The 15970-nt window shown below is 47.8% G+C and overlaps 7 protein-coding genes across 7 annotated transcripts; 3 read left to right on the forward strand and 4 right to left on the reverse strand.

Moving 5' to 3' along the window:
* Positions 1 to 1173: 1173 nt before the first annotated feature.
* N7500_000136 (uncharacterized protein) lies at positions 1174 to 2915 on the forward strand (the record flags this gene model as incomplete). Its single annotated transcript, XM_056671282.1, has 4 exons — positions 1174 to 1514; positions 1573 to 1616; positions 1700 to 1711; positions 1765 to 2915. The coding sequence occupies 4 exons, from the start codon at positions 1174 to 1176 to the stop codon at positions 2913 to 2915; spliced, it is 1548 nt and encodes a 515-aa protein (XP_056536855.1).
* A 1013-nt stretch (positions 2916 to 3928) lies between these two features.
* Positions 3929 to 4108, reverse strand: N7500_000137 (uncharacterized protein; the record flags this gene model as incomplete). The annotated part of the gene is made up of 1 exon (XM_056671283.1): positions 3929 to 4108. One exon carries the CDS (start codon positions 4106 to 4108, stop codon positions 3929 to 3931), a length of 180 nt encoding a protein of 59 aa, XP_056536856.1.
* Positions 4109 to 5629: 1521 nt separating this feature from the next.
* On the reverse strand, positions 5630 to 8196 carry somA (putative cAMP-dependent protein kinase pathway protein (Som1); the record flags this gene model as incomplete). Its single annotated transcript, XM_056671284.1, has 5 exons — positions 5630 to 5800; positions 5866 to 6114; positions 6168 to 7419; positions 7509 to 7660; positions 7717 to 8196. 5 exons carry the CDS (start codon positions 8194 to 8196, stop codon positions 5630 to 5632), a joined length of 2304 nt encoding a protein of 767 aa, XP_056536857.1.
* A 756-nt stretch (positions 8197 to 8952) lies between these two features.
* Positions 8953 to 9524, reverse strand: N7500_000139 (uncharacterized protein; the record flags this gene model as incomplete). Its single annotated transcript, XM_056671285.1, has 2 exons — positions 8953 to 9190; positions 9490 to 9524. 2 exons carry the CDS (start codon positions 9522 to 9524, stop codon positions 8953 to 8955), a joined length of 273 nt encoding a protein of 90 aa, XP_056536858.1.
* A 373-nt stretch (positions 9525 to 9897) lies between these two features.
* Positions 9898 to 10781, reverse strand: N7500_000140 (TRAPP complex core subunit BET3; the record flags this gene model as incomplete). The annotated part of the gene is made up of 4 exons (XM_056671286.1): positions 9898 to 10017; positions 10091 to 10559; positions 10669 to 10677; positions 10747 to 10781. 4 exons carry the CDS (start codon positions 10779 to 10781, stop codon positions 9898 to 9900), a joined length of 633 nt encoding a protein of 210 aa, XP_056536859.1.
* A 915-nt stretch (positions 10782 to 11696) lies between these two features.
* Positions 11697 to 13189, forward strand: N7500_000141 (WD40 repeat domain-containing protein; the record flags this gene model as incomplete). Its single annotated transcript, XM_056671287.1, has 5 exons — positions 11697 to 12014; positions 12086 to 12131; positions 12187 to 12267; positions 12332 to 13087; positions 13137 to 13189. Coding segments are annotated over 5 exons (1254 nt in total), but the record flags the coding sequence as incomplete, so codon positions are not given.
* A 1612-nt stretch (positions 13190 to 14801) lies between these two features.
* On the forward strand, positions 14802 to 15455 carry N7500_000142 (uncharacterized protein; the record flags this gene model as incomplete). Its single annotated transcript, XM_056671288.1, has 3 exons — positions 14802 to 14982; positions 15053 to 15285; positions 15432 to 15455. 3 exons carry the CDS (start codon positions 14802 to 14804, stop codon positions 15453 to 15455), a joined length of 438 nt encoding a protein of 145 aa, XP_056536861.1.
* Positions 15456 to 15970: the final 515 nt, after the last annotated feature.

Here is a 15970-nt window from a genome sequence, read left to right on the forward strand (position 1 = left end):
ATTCTATTGTGTCATAACAAATTCGTTCCCTGGTTTCCTGGCCAAGGCTATAGCTCTTGATGGGCATTTGTCTCCTGTGCTACGCATTTCCTTTTTACGTGAGCGCTCTTAGCAAGATCTGAGCTTTCTCCCCTTTGTGATCTGTCTTGTTCTTATGTATCTTTCCTTTTTCCTTTTACCCCCCTCTGTTTCCTCCCTATCCTCCTGTGTGCCCCATTCGTATCTTATTTATTTTTTTCGTTATCTTATTTTCGATGTCTCTCTGCCCTTATGCTATCGGGGTTTTCCCGCCACTGGGTCTTTGTCTGCGTGTAATGGAAGTCCGAATTGTCATGCGCTTCTTTTTCCCTTTATACTCCTTGGGCAGGCATTCTGCGAAAAGTTCCATTTCCCCCCACGTCACCACCTTATTTCCTTTGTTCTTTTTTTTTTTCTCTTTTCTTCAAGCAGCTAAATTGAATTATGTTCGCTTTGAGAATTTTTGCGTGTCCTTTTTTTACCCTTGTTTCTCTGTGAAGACTGATTGCCGGCTTGTACAACACGCTTGTTTCATGCGTCTCAGCGTTTGTCGATTCTAAATTCCCTTGATCGTATGCTACAATGTCCTGTACGCTCGTTTGGTGTTTGCATTGCACTATTGCCGTCAAGCTCCCATCTTCCTGGTATTGTATTGTCGGCCCTTTGCGTCTGGATCTTCTACCTATATAAACATCGTCCCTGTGGCTGGCCCCATAGGCGGAGGTTTCGATGAACTCGAGCATATCTGGTTGCTCTGGTAGTTGTCCTTAATTTGGTGTCGTGCTGTATTACTGCTGTCTTGATATCTTAAGATGTACTCTGGGGTTAGGACTGGACTTCTCGAACTTGACCTGATTGTGAGACAATTGTTCTAGATCATTGTAAACCTTTGAATTTCTGGGTGGACTTTATCTAGGTACGGCAGTGGCTTAATGTGGTTCTGTTGTACCAGGTCAAGTGCTGTTTCTTAGGGCTAACATTGACAAGTGACTTGTAGTCTATACCGCCTCTGATATCCCACTGCAATTACTGTACCGCCTACCCTTATTGAAGATACTACTTTGGGAAACAACGATGTTGGAGGTGACTTCCATTGTCTATACCGTCACTTCAACATGCACAATCCATCCATCTTCTTCAACCCACCTTGACACCATGCGCTACAGAAATTGGGATGTCCTTCTTTTCCCCGGAGGCTCAAAGGTCCCTATCCAAGAGTTCAAGACACAATGCTTTGTAACTAAAGATAAAGACTCGCCTTATCTACACAATGCAGTCTTTCTTGGCCCTCATGCACACCTTCCCGAGCAAGGTGTCTTCAATCAGCTGCCAGTCCTCACAACGTTCATCCCGAGTCTGCCCAAAGGCAATCCGTTCCATCTCTCGGTTCATAGTTGGGAGAAACCACGCCCCAGCGTCCAGATCGAGTCCAACATGGAGCCAGAGGATGTTTTACTCTTCGAAGTACGGCTCTTCATTGATGGAGTTGTTGTCGCGTGAGTAACCTACGAATGTGCTCTCCAGTGCTTTGGCTGGGCTGACAATGCCTTGCAGGGGGAGCATCTATGGACAGAGAACTAGTTGGCCACAGATTATAGGTATGTCGTGCGCACTTAGATCGGCGCATTGCCCTTCCAACATCGCTCTTTTCTTTACTGCCTCGCTGACATTCCTTTGGCAGATCTGAGTTCTAGTATGACATATTCCTACCCTTTCTTTGATTCCAGGGTCTCACCGTCCAAGCAGATCTCGACCGAGATGGAAACCAAGACGCCCTTCGATTCCCTCCCTTTCATTCTGAAATACTACAGCAGAAGCATTGGGATGCCGGAGATTCTCAGGGTAGAATCAAGGTTGTCATTGCGGAAGGTTTCTCTCGCCCTAATCGCACGCCCCCGTTCGAGCGATACAAGCATGTCATTGTTTTCTCCTTCCAGCATGCACCACTGGACGTGCTGGAATTCTCCGACATTGCTTGGCCCAATCCCAACATGTGGATTTCGATGCCCAATGGATCCCGGTACGGATCGGCAGCGAGATATGGTACATCGAAGGTAGTTGGCGATGGCGCCCATGGACATTCACCAAGCAAAACTGACAGACCCGAACACCGAATTCCAGTCACGGCTAATACAAGTAGTCAATCCAGCAGCAATGCTGCTACTTACAGCGGTAGTACCCCATCCACTTACAATGCTTGGACCCCTCACCGTGGGTTTCCCATTCCTTCCACGCAGTGGAACGGGTATCCACAAGAACCTCGATGGGATCCACAGGATACGTACAGCGTGGAACCTGGCATGGATGCTTTTATTGATGATACAGCATGGCGACAGCGTGGTGCTCGCTCCTCTCGCGAGGACGTCCCAATGCCAGATTATGTTTCCACAGGATCGACAAACAGCCGGGCTATCTCCAGCGTGACTGGGATGAGCTACGAGCACAGCAAGCAGCCCAGTGTCAATTCCTGTCTTGACGATGAGCAATACAACGAGCTGATCCAAGCTTTGACTCCAACGAAGGCACCTCCAGTGGGTACTCGCGCGCCCTCCAACACTCCCTCCACTGCGACCACCGCGACGTCTGCCCCAAAGCCTTCTGCTGCAGCCGAAGCTCGATCTGTAAGCTACAAGTCTCGAACCCGCCGTTCATCTGCACTCAGGGAGGTATCACAATCAAGCACTCGCGATGTTTCGGGATCGAGCGAGCCCAAGGAATTGAGTCCATCCAAGCTTGGCGCGAGTCCAAGCGAAAGAGTCCGGAGCAAAAAGGAGAATCAGAAAGAGGCCAACCAGGAGACTCCCAAAGTAAAGTCTAACGGTAAGGACATTGGAAAGGAAAACTGCAACTCCAAGGACGTCGAAATCGTGCTGGATGAAAATGAGTCGGATCTGTAGGATCGAGCTGGTCATGATCATGCTTTTCAACTTATACTTACCTACCCCCATTCACTTATTTCCGTTCAGACTTGACATGAAGTCGTCATGTATCCTTTATGTGAGCTTCAATCAATACAATTCTTACCCTATGAGGTCGACAAGCTGGATTCGTAGGGTTGACGGTCTGCAAATTTTGGTAGAGCTTGACTTTGCTGGACAAAGATCATAGCTTATGCATAGAAAGGCCCTCTGCGCAGGTTGTGCTTTCTCTCTTCTTTTTCTGTCATCTACGTAGAAAACTGACAGTAAAAGACATGCAAAAAGAGATGTTGAAGCAACATCTGGGAAGACTGCCGAGAAGACCACAAGAATAGTTCAGGGCACCGAACATATTACCAAAGGTCGCATAAACGGCCGACTATCTAATGGAAACGTCCAGTGAGAGCACGCAAATCGTGTTGCTCGTGTTGAAATACCAATTGATAGATATTAGGAAATAGGACTAGTTCAATTCGACCTTTCTAAGAATGCATCTTGTTACAAAAGATCAAGGGAAACTATGATTGATTCAGTCTCATACTATTTAAAGCCAGGGGGCTATCCCCAGCAAACAGGTTCAAAGATTCAAGAGACATTTCTGTCTCGGCAAGATTCGAAGTGCAATGAATCCAGCTTTTGGAAATGCCCTCAGAGTTCTCTTCATGCGGCAAGTAAAAAGAAAAAGGGTCACCAGAGTGCTGTCTCTGGTGGAAAAGGTCCAAAGATTTGGAGTTTGATGGCGCCTTAGGGCCACCCAAGGATTCAGAGAACCCATGCTTTAACCCTCAGTTATCCTCCGCCTCCCATCTCGGTGAACGCTTCGTCAGTAACCCCGGTGGGCGACCGTCCTATATCCTCCCCCTGTCAACCATCGGAGTCCTCCTCCTCTGGGACGAGGCCACGCCGGGTCTCAGATAGCCCATCCTTCACCTCCCCAAGGACGTGATACGCTTGCGCGCAGTCAGACGTCCAAAATGCCCTCAGAATCATCTTCACTGGGCACCCCACTCCTCTGGGACGAGGCCACGGTGGGTCTCAGATAGCCCATCATCCACTTCCCCAGAGACGTGATACGCTTGCGCGCAGTCAGACGTCAAGAATGCCCTCAGAATACTCTTCACGGGGCAGGATTTCCGGACGAGTACGTCTGTGAAAGAAGCAATGTCAGCCATATGTTGTGAAGGCCATGGATAGGTTGGACCTACCAATAATGTGTCATGATGGTTGTCTTAGAAGGTAGCCTGAGAGGCTGTCTCCAACCAAATGTCGAGACACAAATGTCTCGACTCATGGAAGCAGTCAACTTCCAGATGGGTGATAGAGGAGAATAGAATATACAAAGGGAACATACAAAGCGTGTCACAAGATGGATGATAGAGGATGATAGAGGATGATGGGGGGTGATGGGGGTGATGGGGGTGATGATGGAGGATGGAGGATGGAGGAGAGATGGAGGAGAGAAGATGAAAAAGAAGAGAAGAAAGAAGAAGAAGGGTATTTATAGGTGAGGTTCCTTCCCGATTAGGCAACGGAGCATTGACTATGGCCGACACCTAATACAGTAAAGAGATGACATACGTTTCTCGCTTATGATATTGAGACATTAACAGGCTATTCGATTGACTCAACACATTGACTTGCTATTAACTTGACTTGCCTATACTATCATTATTCTCGTAGGCTGTCTACATGCTCTCCCAAAGGGGATTCAGAAAACTGGACCGAGAAAACCGTCCATATATGGATTCAGATCCAGATTTTGAGACCAGGAAAATAACATGAAACGCATAACCATAACGACATCGAAACTCCTGGAATCTGCGAGGGTAAATATCCAAAGCCAATATCAAATCCGGTCACATCCCATCAACACAACAGCCAGAGCCACGAAGCTCTTGGTTCTTTCAAGTTCCTTTTTTGTGCCAGTGCCATTTCCCCCAAATCACTCCTGTGTCCGATTTCGGTGATATGGGCTGATCGGGGATATCCGGCTCTGATCCGAGAGTACAGGTGAAGTGGAGAGAGGGAAAGAAGAAGAGAAAAGAGAAAAGAGAAAAGACCATAGCTTATATAGCTTGGATGATAGAAGTAGAGAGGTAGAAGAATCCACAACCAGTGATACTGGTGATGAAAAAGAAGAAAAGAAACGGCCGGCATTTGTTGGAAAGTTGTTCGAGATGGATCAAAAGAGAGAAGATGGACAAAAAAAAAGGAAATCGGTGGGAAATGAAAGGGTGAAAGTGCACTGGATCAGCCATAGGGAACTGGACTTCATACTGAGAGTGTCAATGTTGCCCATACAGGCAAGGTAAAGCAAGGAATTAGGTAACCACATCCACAAGTAATAATAGTAATAATAGAAAGAAAGGAAGTGAAGCCAAGAAAACTCGTAGGTCACAGTGCACTAATCTCGAATACAGAAGCGCCCTGGGTCAGCCCAAGCAGTCCCTGATATCAGTTGGATGCTGGCTTTTTAGGACAAGCAAGGGGAGGGAGAGAATGCCATGAACAAGGTGCACCAACGCCAATCTCACAGCACACGCGCAGAACACACATATCCAGGTAATTGGGAGACAAGAAGAAAACAGAACAGGTCGAGTATCCGCGAAAACGCACTAGAGCAATGATCAAATGTACAAACAAGGGTATATCGGAGGTGAAGCACCTGAAGGACCGTTAAGACTTTTACACGTTCATAGGGTGTCACCGGCACCTGTCTCAACACCATCACCCGAATAGGATATACTGGGATCAAACCCAAATCCAGTGGCGTCGGCATCCGTGTTGAGGAATGTGTCAAAGTCGAAGTTCTCCAGAATGTCTGGATTTTCCAGTGCGCTGAAGTCAAGATTGAATGCGGAAGCCTTTGATGATAGTCAGTAAATGGATACTTGGAGGGGACGCAGAGGTAAAAAAACATTGAACATACATCAGGAATGCTGAGGTCAGTGAAAGATTGCTGTTGGTCAGGGGGCGGCTGCACCATGGTCTGGGGAGCAGATGCCGAGGTAGGCTGTGCCTGTTGAGCAGGCCCGTTCGCTCCATTCTTGTTATTAAAGGAGCTAGGATGTTGCGGCGTGACGGGAGTGGATGGGGTCGGCGGCTCTGCGGCTTCGGTGGATGGAGTCGCGCCTGCAGCCGCATTGGTAGCAGCAGCAACTTGTTTCTTGTTGGGTCGCTTGAATTCAAGTTAGCGGATAAAGAGCCTATAGCAGATAAGTGTATACAAACCTTGCGGGTGTCCTTCGTGTCCTTCTTCCCCTTTGGTGCAGCCTTGGTAGCCTGCTGGGGCGTTGGTGGCGCGTTGCCGGCTGTCTGAGGTGACGCGGGTTGACCACGACCAGCGTTAGGACCAGTGACAGGTGGCGCCGAGGGCGGAGGCATCGCGCTTCGTTCCTGTGGGGTTCCAGCCTGAGGCTGGTTCGCAGGTGAATGCTGCGGAGGCATCTGCGGTTGTCCTGGCTGCCATTGTCCGCTGGGCATACGCTGGCCGGCATTGGCCGGAATCGGCTGGCCCATTTGAGCTGCAGTGAAAGCAGGATTAGAGCTAGGAGGTCGCATATTTTGTCCATTGAAGTACTGAGCCGCCATGTCTGGGGGTATCGGGCCACCGTTGAGGTTCATAGATCCGGGTGATCCGCGCTGGGACATGTCGCCGGCGCTTGGCGACCCGGGAAGTCCAGTTGGAGGCATCTTAGGCGTGCCTCGTTTGATTTGGTCGCTTGGATTGGGAGACGCACCCGCCCTGCTACCCGGGGAAGTGCCTGGCGGTAAGACCCCCTGGCCGGGCATTGGGGGCTGGCCGTCAGCACGAGCCATGCTATCCTGCTCTTGACGAGCCATCATCAAACGCCGCTTATTCTGCTGTTCAAGCAGCATAAGCTGCATCTGATAATCTTGAAGAGCATGGTTACCATGCTGACTGCCAGGTGTCTGTAAGCTACCAGGTCGGACTTGGGCGAGTTGACCGTTCGCACCGTAGTACTCAGGACCACCGGCCATAGGATACATGCCTTGGCCATCCGGCATCGGCACCAGATCCGCCTGGTTCGCCATAACACCGGGATTCATCATGCCACCATTCGGGAGACCCTGGGAATTCGATGCTGAGCGAGAGTGATGAAGGGCCAAGTTTTGAGCATATACCTGCATAGATTTCTGTTGCGCAGCTTGTCCCTGGAACTGCTGGAACTGCGCCGGAGTCATTCCTCTCTGCATTCCATTCTGCATCATTATAGCCTGCTGGTTGGGCTGTCCAGGCATTCCTTGCCCCTGCACACGACCATTCGGTGCCAGCTGCTGTCCGTTGACAGCGCCTTCAAGACGTGGGCGTTTCGACGGCGAGGGGGCGTTGTCGGCGGACGCTGGTGACTGTGGTCGATGTCCACCCATCTCCATGTCCGGATCCCGTTGCATTTGCTGCATCATTTGCAAGTGTTGGGTCTTTTGGTACTGGGCCATTTGTTGTTGTTGTTGTTGGGAGCTAAAAAAAAAAGAAAAGGAAACTCATCAGCACGTCCACCACCAACTCAACACTCCGCATGGGGAAGAAAATATTCAGATAGAGCATACAGTCCAGTGGTGTTGTTCTGCAGCACTGTTTTCTGCAGGTTAGGAGGCACCATGCCACCATTCTGTCTCCGGATCTGGTTCATCTGGCCAGGCATCATGGGTTGCTGCCTCATAAATTGATTGTGTTGCTGTTCTCGCAGACGCATGAAGTTCTAGAATTCACGATTAGTCCATGGTTCACATCCTCGGAAGATAACCATTCACCCACCTGGTTGTGCTGAAGATATTGCCTAATATCATTGCTATTTCCCTTCTTGCGTTGAGCCCAGAAAAATTCCCAGAAAAGGCTGAACCAATCAAGGAGGAACGACGAGGGACTTTCGTTAGGTATATTGGGGCGAGGGAGATCATCCGGGATCTTGATCTTTTCACCATCCTTGCCATCGGTCATCATAGAATCAGGGTCCATACCATTGACGTCGCCATCACGCCGATTTCCGGGACTCGTCTTCGGATTATTATCGGTGTTGAGTTTGATGGATTCATCTTGCAAGAGCGCACGAGCGCAGTCATGGTACCCACGCTTCAAAAAGTAATCGTAGATATACGTGTTGAGGTTGTTGATCATGATTTCGGGGTTGTTCATAGCGCCGTCGTTACGAGAAGCCGTGGATCCATTGTTGATCATAGGAACTCCGCCTACTGGGCCCCCAGCCCCGGGGTTCATCCCGACATTCATTTGGTTCATTGTGGCGAACGGTGGGACTGCAGCCACCCTTGCCTGTGGTATCGTAAGAGTTTCAGATCGGATATATGAAGCTTCCGACGCGCGACCTCCGTTTCAGGCTATCAAGCCTAACGCGGGGTGATAGAAGCGACGCGTGGGAATGGATGCGGAGGCAAAGCGGTCAGCGCTTTCAAATATCAAAGGCTTGCGGGCTGGGCAACGCGAGTGCGTAACAGCGCAAATCAAATGGGTATATGATCGCGAAAAGTGAGGAAGTTCAAGATCACCAGTAGCGTCTTTTTCCGGATAAACCACGCGACAGGGTAGAAACGAGAGGATGGAGGCTCGGAGGCGCAGACGAAGTATGCTCGGTGTCTCTGGCTGGAGAAATTGGTGAGCGGTTGCTAGAGAATTAAACACTTCAAATGACCAGGTATAGGAGCAAGTGCGCAGTCTATACGGGTGGACGATGACGAAGATACAAGGAGGCGGAAAAAGCGCACAAGTGAGGTGGTTGGTATTGGGGGGCGGCGCCAGACACCCGATCGGGCAGAATCGCGGACAGGAGAGCACCAAGCCCGTATACAAAGAAAAAGGAACCCCAAGGACAAGAAACGGAAAAATAGCACCGATTAAGAATAGGAAAGGGGAGTCTAAGAAATGTGGATCTCACAGTGGGAGGAGGAGGACGGAATCAGTGAGAGAGAGCCGGGGGGGGGACGTACAGCGACAGGCGCTGCGCTCTGCGGGAGAATCGCTTGTTCGGAGCGGATCAACCTAGACGGAAGTCGGGGCTGGGGATGGCGCTGTCAAGCGTATTTCTGGGAATGCACCGATCTGATAACCATTGAATTTGCGGTCTGCGGCAAAGGAGAAGTAGGAGTCAGGTAAATAGTTGGAAAGAAATGAAAGATATATGTGGAAATATGGGTTTGCATAGAAAAATATAAGGGAAGGGAAAGTCAGAAGGGTGATATGATACCTGATGGGCCCTGCGATGGATCCCAGCGGGAGTCTAAAAAAGTAGGGTAAGCCACTATTTTCACGACCACCACGAAGGTTGAATACCAAAGGTCGATCGATTCAGAAGAATTGAACAAATTGAACAAAGAACCAATGTGGAAAGGTTCTGCTTAGGTTGAGGTTGAGAAAAAGATGGAAAGGAGGGAAATTCGATCTGTAAAGAGTTGAGGGGCGGCGGAGATAGTGGTACAGAACGGGTATGGTCTTATGTTTGTGACATACAGTACTTCACAAATACACTAACTCGCATGTTCCGTTGACCGCTGTTTACCTATGTTAGGAATTATTTACACTAGACCAGACTGCAGAGTTACATTACAATACATGTTTGGTTATGACCATACAGATCAAGCTCCTGAGCGGCAGACTCGCCGAGGATCTACACGTATAAAAAAGGAAAAAGGGAGATCATGCAATTTCTATGGACTGATCGTAACTTAAGCCCTAATTTCAACTATGAATCGAAGGCGTGAGTTCTTAAGATGTATATTTACCCCTATGCCAGTGATCAACCCGCGTGTAGAGGATACATCACAAAGCCTAATTTGCGAGAGAGTAAAAAAAAAAGACAGGTGTACAAAGTAGACTGATTATCGAAAGCAATAATAGAGGAAATCCATCCTCTGAAGAAAGACCAAGAAGAAACCCCGAAACGCCCAGTCTTCACATAATGTAAATGCAAAAGCTCCCGCAAGATCATTACTCTTCCTCAGGTGGCATCTCATCCTCAATGTATCGTACAAGGGAGACCCTCATCTCCGTGGTATCATCTCCACGCAGCACATCACTGACAAAGTGTGCCTCGATCTGCATTTGAACCTAAAAATCCGAGTCAGTGATCGGACCCAGAACAAGGGACCCAATCCGATTGACCAGGGTGCTAGTAGCTTACCATCTCCAGGGACCCTCGAAGGACGCCACACAGAATATTGGAGAACCATAGTTCGTCCTGAGCTCGTCCATCATCGGGAAGTTCCACAAAGTCTGCCAACGGGTTGTCTTCAAAGATAAGAGAGAATTGGGTGTTGTCACTCGTCCAGTTTGTGACTGTAGGTGTGACGTTCAAAAAGATCTTGAAGCCAACCTGATCGGAAGTGTCAGCCATCATAACGTTACTATATCCATATAAAGTAACTCTCACCTTCGCAATCATATCAGCTGTCTCCCGGAAATTGGCGCATCGCCCGACACCTGACTTGGCCAGGAAGTCTTCAATGAGTCGCATTCCGATATTGTATCCCATCTTGTCTAACTGTTTGTTGACATCCTGGTAGTTGCTATCGTAGTCTTGACATAATTGTGCGACAATTGTTCCGTAGGTTAATGTAACCAGCTCCGCATTGACTTTATCGACTCTTGTTCTGCGCATGTGAATAAAGCCGATTAGTTCAGGTTCGACGACGGGGATACAGCGAAGTCAATTGGTAATCGCTTCTCGGTTCCAGTAGACGTGCACTGGGGCTTACTGACTTCCATATTCTGTTTGAAGGTCACTGATTAGTACAAGATCCAATGGATAAGGCATCCAAGCTTTAGAAGTCCACCTACTCTTCTCCTATTCTTGAGGTTTTCGTAGATGACATCTCGGGGATTGTGATCTGATAGCTCTGGCTTTTGGTAAAATAGGAAAACAAGTATCGTCCAGACAAGCACGGGTTAATGTGACCGTCGAATGTTGATCAGGGTGATTGTGGGGAGTCCGTTGTTGGAGTTGCTGTTTGTACACAGTACTACGGCCTACGAAACCGACCCCATTGAACTTGGTTTGATTGGTTGTCTTATTCACCGCCTTTTTCTCCGCCCTTTTTAACTGATGCATTCACGGAGTACTGTGTACGGAGTATATATCTCTAGATGTACAGATACAAATTTGCCTCTAAAAATGATTACTCTTTTTGATCTCTTTCGCCCACGCTCAAATCCTAATGGTTGCTAATGGTGATAGTGTAAACGCCCACGGATTAGAGCCTACCACTCTTGTGTATTGGCAAGTCGCAGCAATCCCTAAGGGATTATCAAGGTCGAGCCAGGTCCCTTCCGGCCTACTCTTGTTATGAATTTCGACCCTTTTTGGCCATCTTTTCAATGGTCTTTGAGATTCTTTATCTGGTATTCTTTTAGATTCCCTATTCAGGTTGAAAGTTAGAAGCATAAAAGAAGTAGTCCTTAATGTATGTAATTACTCCAACCCGACTGTTCTATACACAATATATGATGTGACAGATATATTAAAAAGCAGATTTAGATAAAGGATTGAGGCATCGGAAATTCATATGGTCGAGTAACAAGGATTTAACTTGGAATATCAACTTCGATTTTCAACTCACAATTTCAGTGCGTTCAAATGTATATAATTCTCTATAGACTATATAGGCAAAATTTAAACTGGCTCACTGGCAGTGGTAGACTGGCTATCGGCTCATATTTACTCCGCAGAGTGTATGATATTTTGGTGAGTGGGGTATATTATATTCTGCCAGACAAAAATAACAATCAAGCCTGGTCGCTTTCGTCAACCGGAGACACAGCCCACTCACCGCCGAGAGAGCCTTCGGATTATCGTTCTTCCCGCTTCTCGCCCTGAACTTTTGCTCTCCACTACTTTCGCCCTAAGTCGCGATTGGTCACCACTCAATTCTTTAACGTCCCCAAACTCATTCGAGGTTCTTGCTGTGACAATGTCTGGTGAAAAGCGCCCTGCTCCAGAGGGCTTTGGGACCTCGCACCAGCTCGTGGTCAAGCGGAACAAGGCCGCCGAAAACGCAGGAACCGAGCTTGTGAAGGGTTCCTCCCAAAATGGAGCTCTCATTCAATCTGTACGCGCCAATGTTGCTCTCAAAGCTCAGGAGACTTTCACTGGATATGGCCAGCTAATTTAAGTCTACAGGTTCCTCGCACAAGTGGCTTAGATGCTCCCATCATGGAGCTCACGGGTGAGACTGTCGCCGATTCATTGCTATACACGCGCTAATACAAGGAACGCACTAGGCCACTCTGGGGAAGTCTTTGCAGTTCGATTCGACCCTACCGCGCAGCACATCGCATCTGGATCCATGGATCGCTCCATTTGTATGTCTCGCCTTTGTACTGCGAATCCAGCCGAATATGTTACTGATCGTGATCTGTGGAATAGTACTTTGGAATACATATGGACAATGCGAAAATTACGGCCAATTGACAGGCCACCGAGGCGCTGTGTTGGATCTTCAGTGGTCACGCGATTCGCGGGCACTGTTCTCTGCATCTGCAGACATGACCCTCGGAAGCTGGGATGTCGAGACCGGAGAACGAGTACGCCGTCACGTGGGACACGAGGAGATCATCAACTGCCTTGATATCAGCAAAAGAGGACAAGAGCTTTTGGTTAGTGGTAGTGATGATGGCTGTATTGGCATCTGGGATCCTCGGCAGAAGGATGCTCTGGATTACCTCCAAACCGAACTTCCCATCACCGCAGTAGCATTGTCCGAAGCGGGCAACGAAATCTACAGTGGAGGTATTGACAACACTATTCACGCCTGGGATCTTCGAAAGAAGGCCATAGTCTACTCCATGGCTGGACACACAGACACCATCACCTCCCTACAAATCTCACCAGACTCACAGACGTTGCTATCGAACTCTCATGACTCAACGATTCGCACATGGGATATTCGTCCCTTCGCCCCTACCAACCGGCAAGTGAAGACGTACGATGGCGCTCCTGTTGGACTAGAGAAGAACCTCATCCGTGCCAGCTGGGATCCCAAGGGCGAGAAGATTGCTGCAGGCAGTGGCGATCGAAGTGTGGTTGTTTGGGATGTCAAGACAGGGAAATTGCTGTACAAGCTTCCCGGTCACAAGGGCACTGTCAATGACGTGCGCTTCTCTCCCAATGATGAGCCCATCAGTGAGTATCTACCCTCTTTGCACACCAACAATTTCTAACCTTGTTCTAGTCGTTTCTTGTTCCTCCGATCGGAACCTGGTTCTTGGAGAACTGGGTAAATAAGCATAATGATAGGTATTAATGTTTTAATGAAGATCAGCGGGCGTCAAATTCATTTTTTCAAACATGCCATGTGCATCCGTTCCCAAGCTGGACGCTTGTGCTAAGTCAGAGAGCATCTTCAGTCGTGACTTGTCCGGCTATATATCCGGATCTATGACTTGTACAATAATTCAATTTCCAAAGGAATTTTTTGAATATTTCTTATCCACAGTCTCGATTTCTATGGGATATAGGGTTTGGATAACGTGAATATTCCACTCGGGATATTAGAACGTGGATGAGTCTGCCCGATCTTTCTTTCAGGGCGTTGACAGACTGTCGACTCTAAAATCCAGTAGAATCCAGTGAAAAGCATTACCGAACGGGAAGTAGACCACAGCCTGTACATCCATGGTTCTCTGAATTGCCCGTCAATCTCAGAACTTCATGATATTCTTCAGGATGCTTTAAACTAACTTCTTTTCATCCACAAAATCATAACTCGGCCTTGTGATCGCATAATGCAAAGTGACTGCAATATCCTCCCCGAACGTACTAGTTCGCGCTTCACTCCAGACACTCCATCAGAGGTCGAAAATGGTCCACATGATTGGATACTTGCAGTATAGCCGCACTTCCTCTCTTTGTCTCTTCTAAGACAGACACACACACACACACACACAGACATATATATATATATATATATATATATATATATACACGCGACCCCTATGCTTTGCTGGCTTCTATCATAGTGATTGCCCTCGTCTTCGCAGTAAGTGAGGCCGCACTATGGACTATGCTCGGATTCCTCGTCTCATTGGGCATCCTTCAACTTTTTGTTTATGGCGTCGTTGGTCTGTTTCCAAGTGCTATAGCACCAGCCATACATGTTAGGGAAAGGGGAAAGACGCAAGGCTAATATGTGGCTGCAAGATTATTAACAACTCCTCGACTGTTCAATCTCTTTACGCTGTAATCTAGGTAGCGGGTGTAATGCAGACATGAGGTCGATATAGGACTTGGGACAATCCAATCTAGCTAGATCGAGATATTTTTAATGCACCGTGGACTAGGCCTTGCTTCGAAGTCTGCTCCAATATGAAATGATTGTAGCATGATTTCCATACGACTTTTTCGAATTAGTGCATGGAGTAGGCTTTCAACAAAATGGCGGCCTAAGTATCCACAGCTCTCTGAATTGTTAATACAAGGCTTCAACTTCCAGTCTCAATTGAACTTCACCTTCACTCATTCAACTTCTTGTTTCATCCCGCGGTCTTCTCAGGGGTATCATCTGGAATAATTTCACTTGTTTCCTGTTCCACCGGTTATATTGGAGCAAGATGCATCTGCTACAAACCGGGCACTGTTGACATCTTTTCCACGGTGTTTCTATCTTATGTTTCCTGGGCCTGAGGTTTTCTCGAATGTATTGATACCTTTTCTCTTTGCAATCAATTCATGGCGAGTAATCAACACATATATGTATATCCATGGATGTAGTAGGTAGCTCATGAATGTACCTTAAAGGGCAGTCTTGAACTTCCGAGGCAGGAGCGACTGGACTCTGGAGTCGTTGACCATCTTCCTCCACCCGCCTTTCTTCCCCCGAATCCCCAGGAATTGCAAGATGTCCTTTCTACCGAGATCTACTTTCGGGGTCCCCCATTACTCCCAGATAGAGTTTGTCAACGAGACCATTGCCACGTACCGCAACCTCCACTTCGTACCCAATGTGAAGCCAGAATCGGAAAAGTGGCACCCGCGTGTTGACCAATGCTGCATCGTCATTCTGGCAATTGCTTTGATCGGTGAGTCTCACATCGAATGCTGCAACTTATGGAAGCTACTTGAAAGCTTCGTTGGCTAAGTTTTACGTAGATCAACGTATCCACGCCTCCAGCGCCATCCACCTTACCTTGTTGCTCTTCCAAGCTTTCATGCTCTGTGTACAATTGTATTGCGTGGCGAGATCGATTTCGGCATACCGACGTGAATTTGATGAGCGAAAAGGCCGTGGCTACGATCTCTTCGTTGGACCAAAATACACGCTCACTCTACCCCCATTGGATCATGGTTCAGACGTTGAGGGATATTCCACTGATCCTGAGCGAGTAAGTGTTCCTCGATATGGAGAAAAAAATCCCTGACGGATAAGAGAATGGTGAGTTGAAGGCCCCATGTTTTCAACGTATCCATGGATGTCCTGTTGCTGACAGATGAGCTCACAGTCCGGTTTGATCTTGAGTGATAAGCAAAGAATATGCTCGAGGCGTCTAATTGAATTTCGGTTTTATACATGTATCTATATGGCATGGACTAGTCGGATTTGATGAGGGGACAACAGCCATTATGGTCTCGGTCTCGAGGAGGGCTCTCATATCGACGACATTTTTTCAATTCGGAGTGTATCTGTTAGTCGTCTTCTTAGGGTCTACCCATCGGTCTTAGCTGGAGAACAAAAAAAAAAAATACAATTATCTCAATCTATATGACCTTCTATCCAAGATACCATGCCTCATGGGGCTCATCGTGAAGTTTCAAGGCTTTCATAGCATAATATTGACCCTACATATCCACTTTTCGATGGCGAAGTGTCTGGCCATATCAAGTTCTATCTAAGTATTGTCAATCCCTGGGACTTTCACGGGAGATATATCCCATAACATGCTACATGTAGGCAGCGGGCGATTTGGAGAGCACGATAATATACCACAACCACGCTAGTTCGTCTTACTTGTAACAGGATGGTCTTGTCGGATATGTTGACGCATATTTCATGTACAGCCAAAATGGCTA

Source organism: Penicillium coprophilum, assembly GCF_028826855.1.
Source record: "Penicillium coprophilum strain IBT 35676 chromosome Unknown utg000001l_segment0_segment0, whole genome shotgun sequence".
Lineage (NCBI taxonomy): Eukaryota > Fungi > Ascomycota > Eurotiomycetes > Eurotiales > Aspergillaceae > Penicillium > Penicillium coprophilum.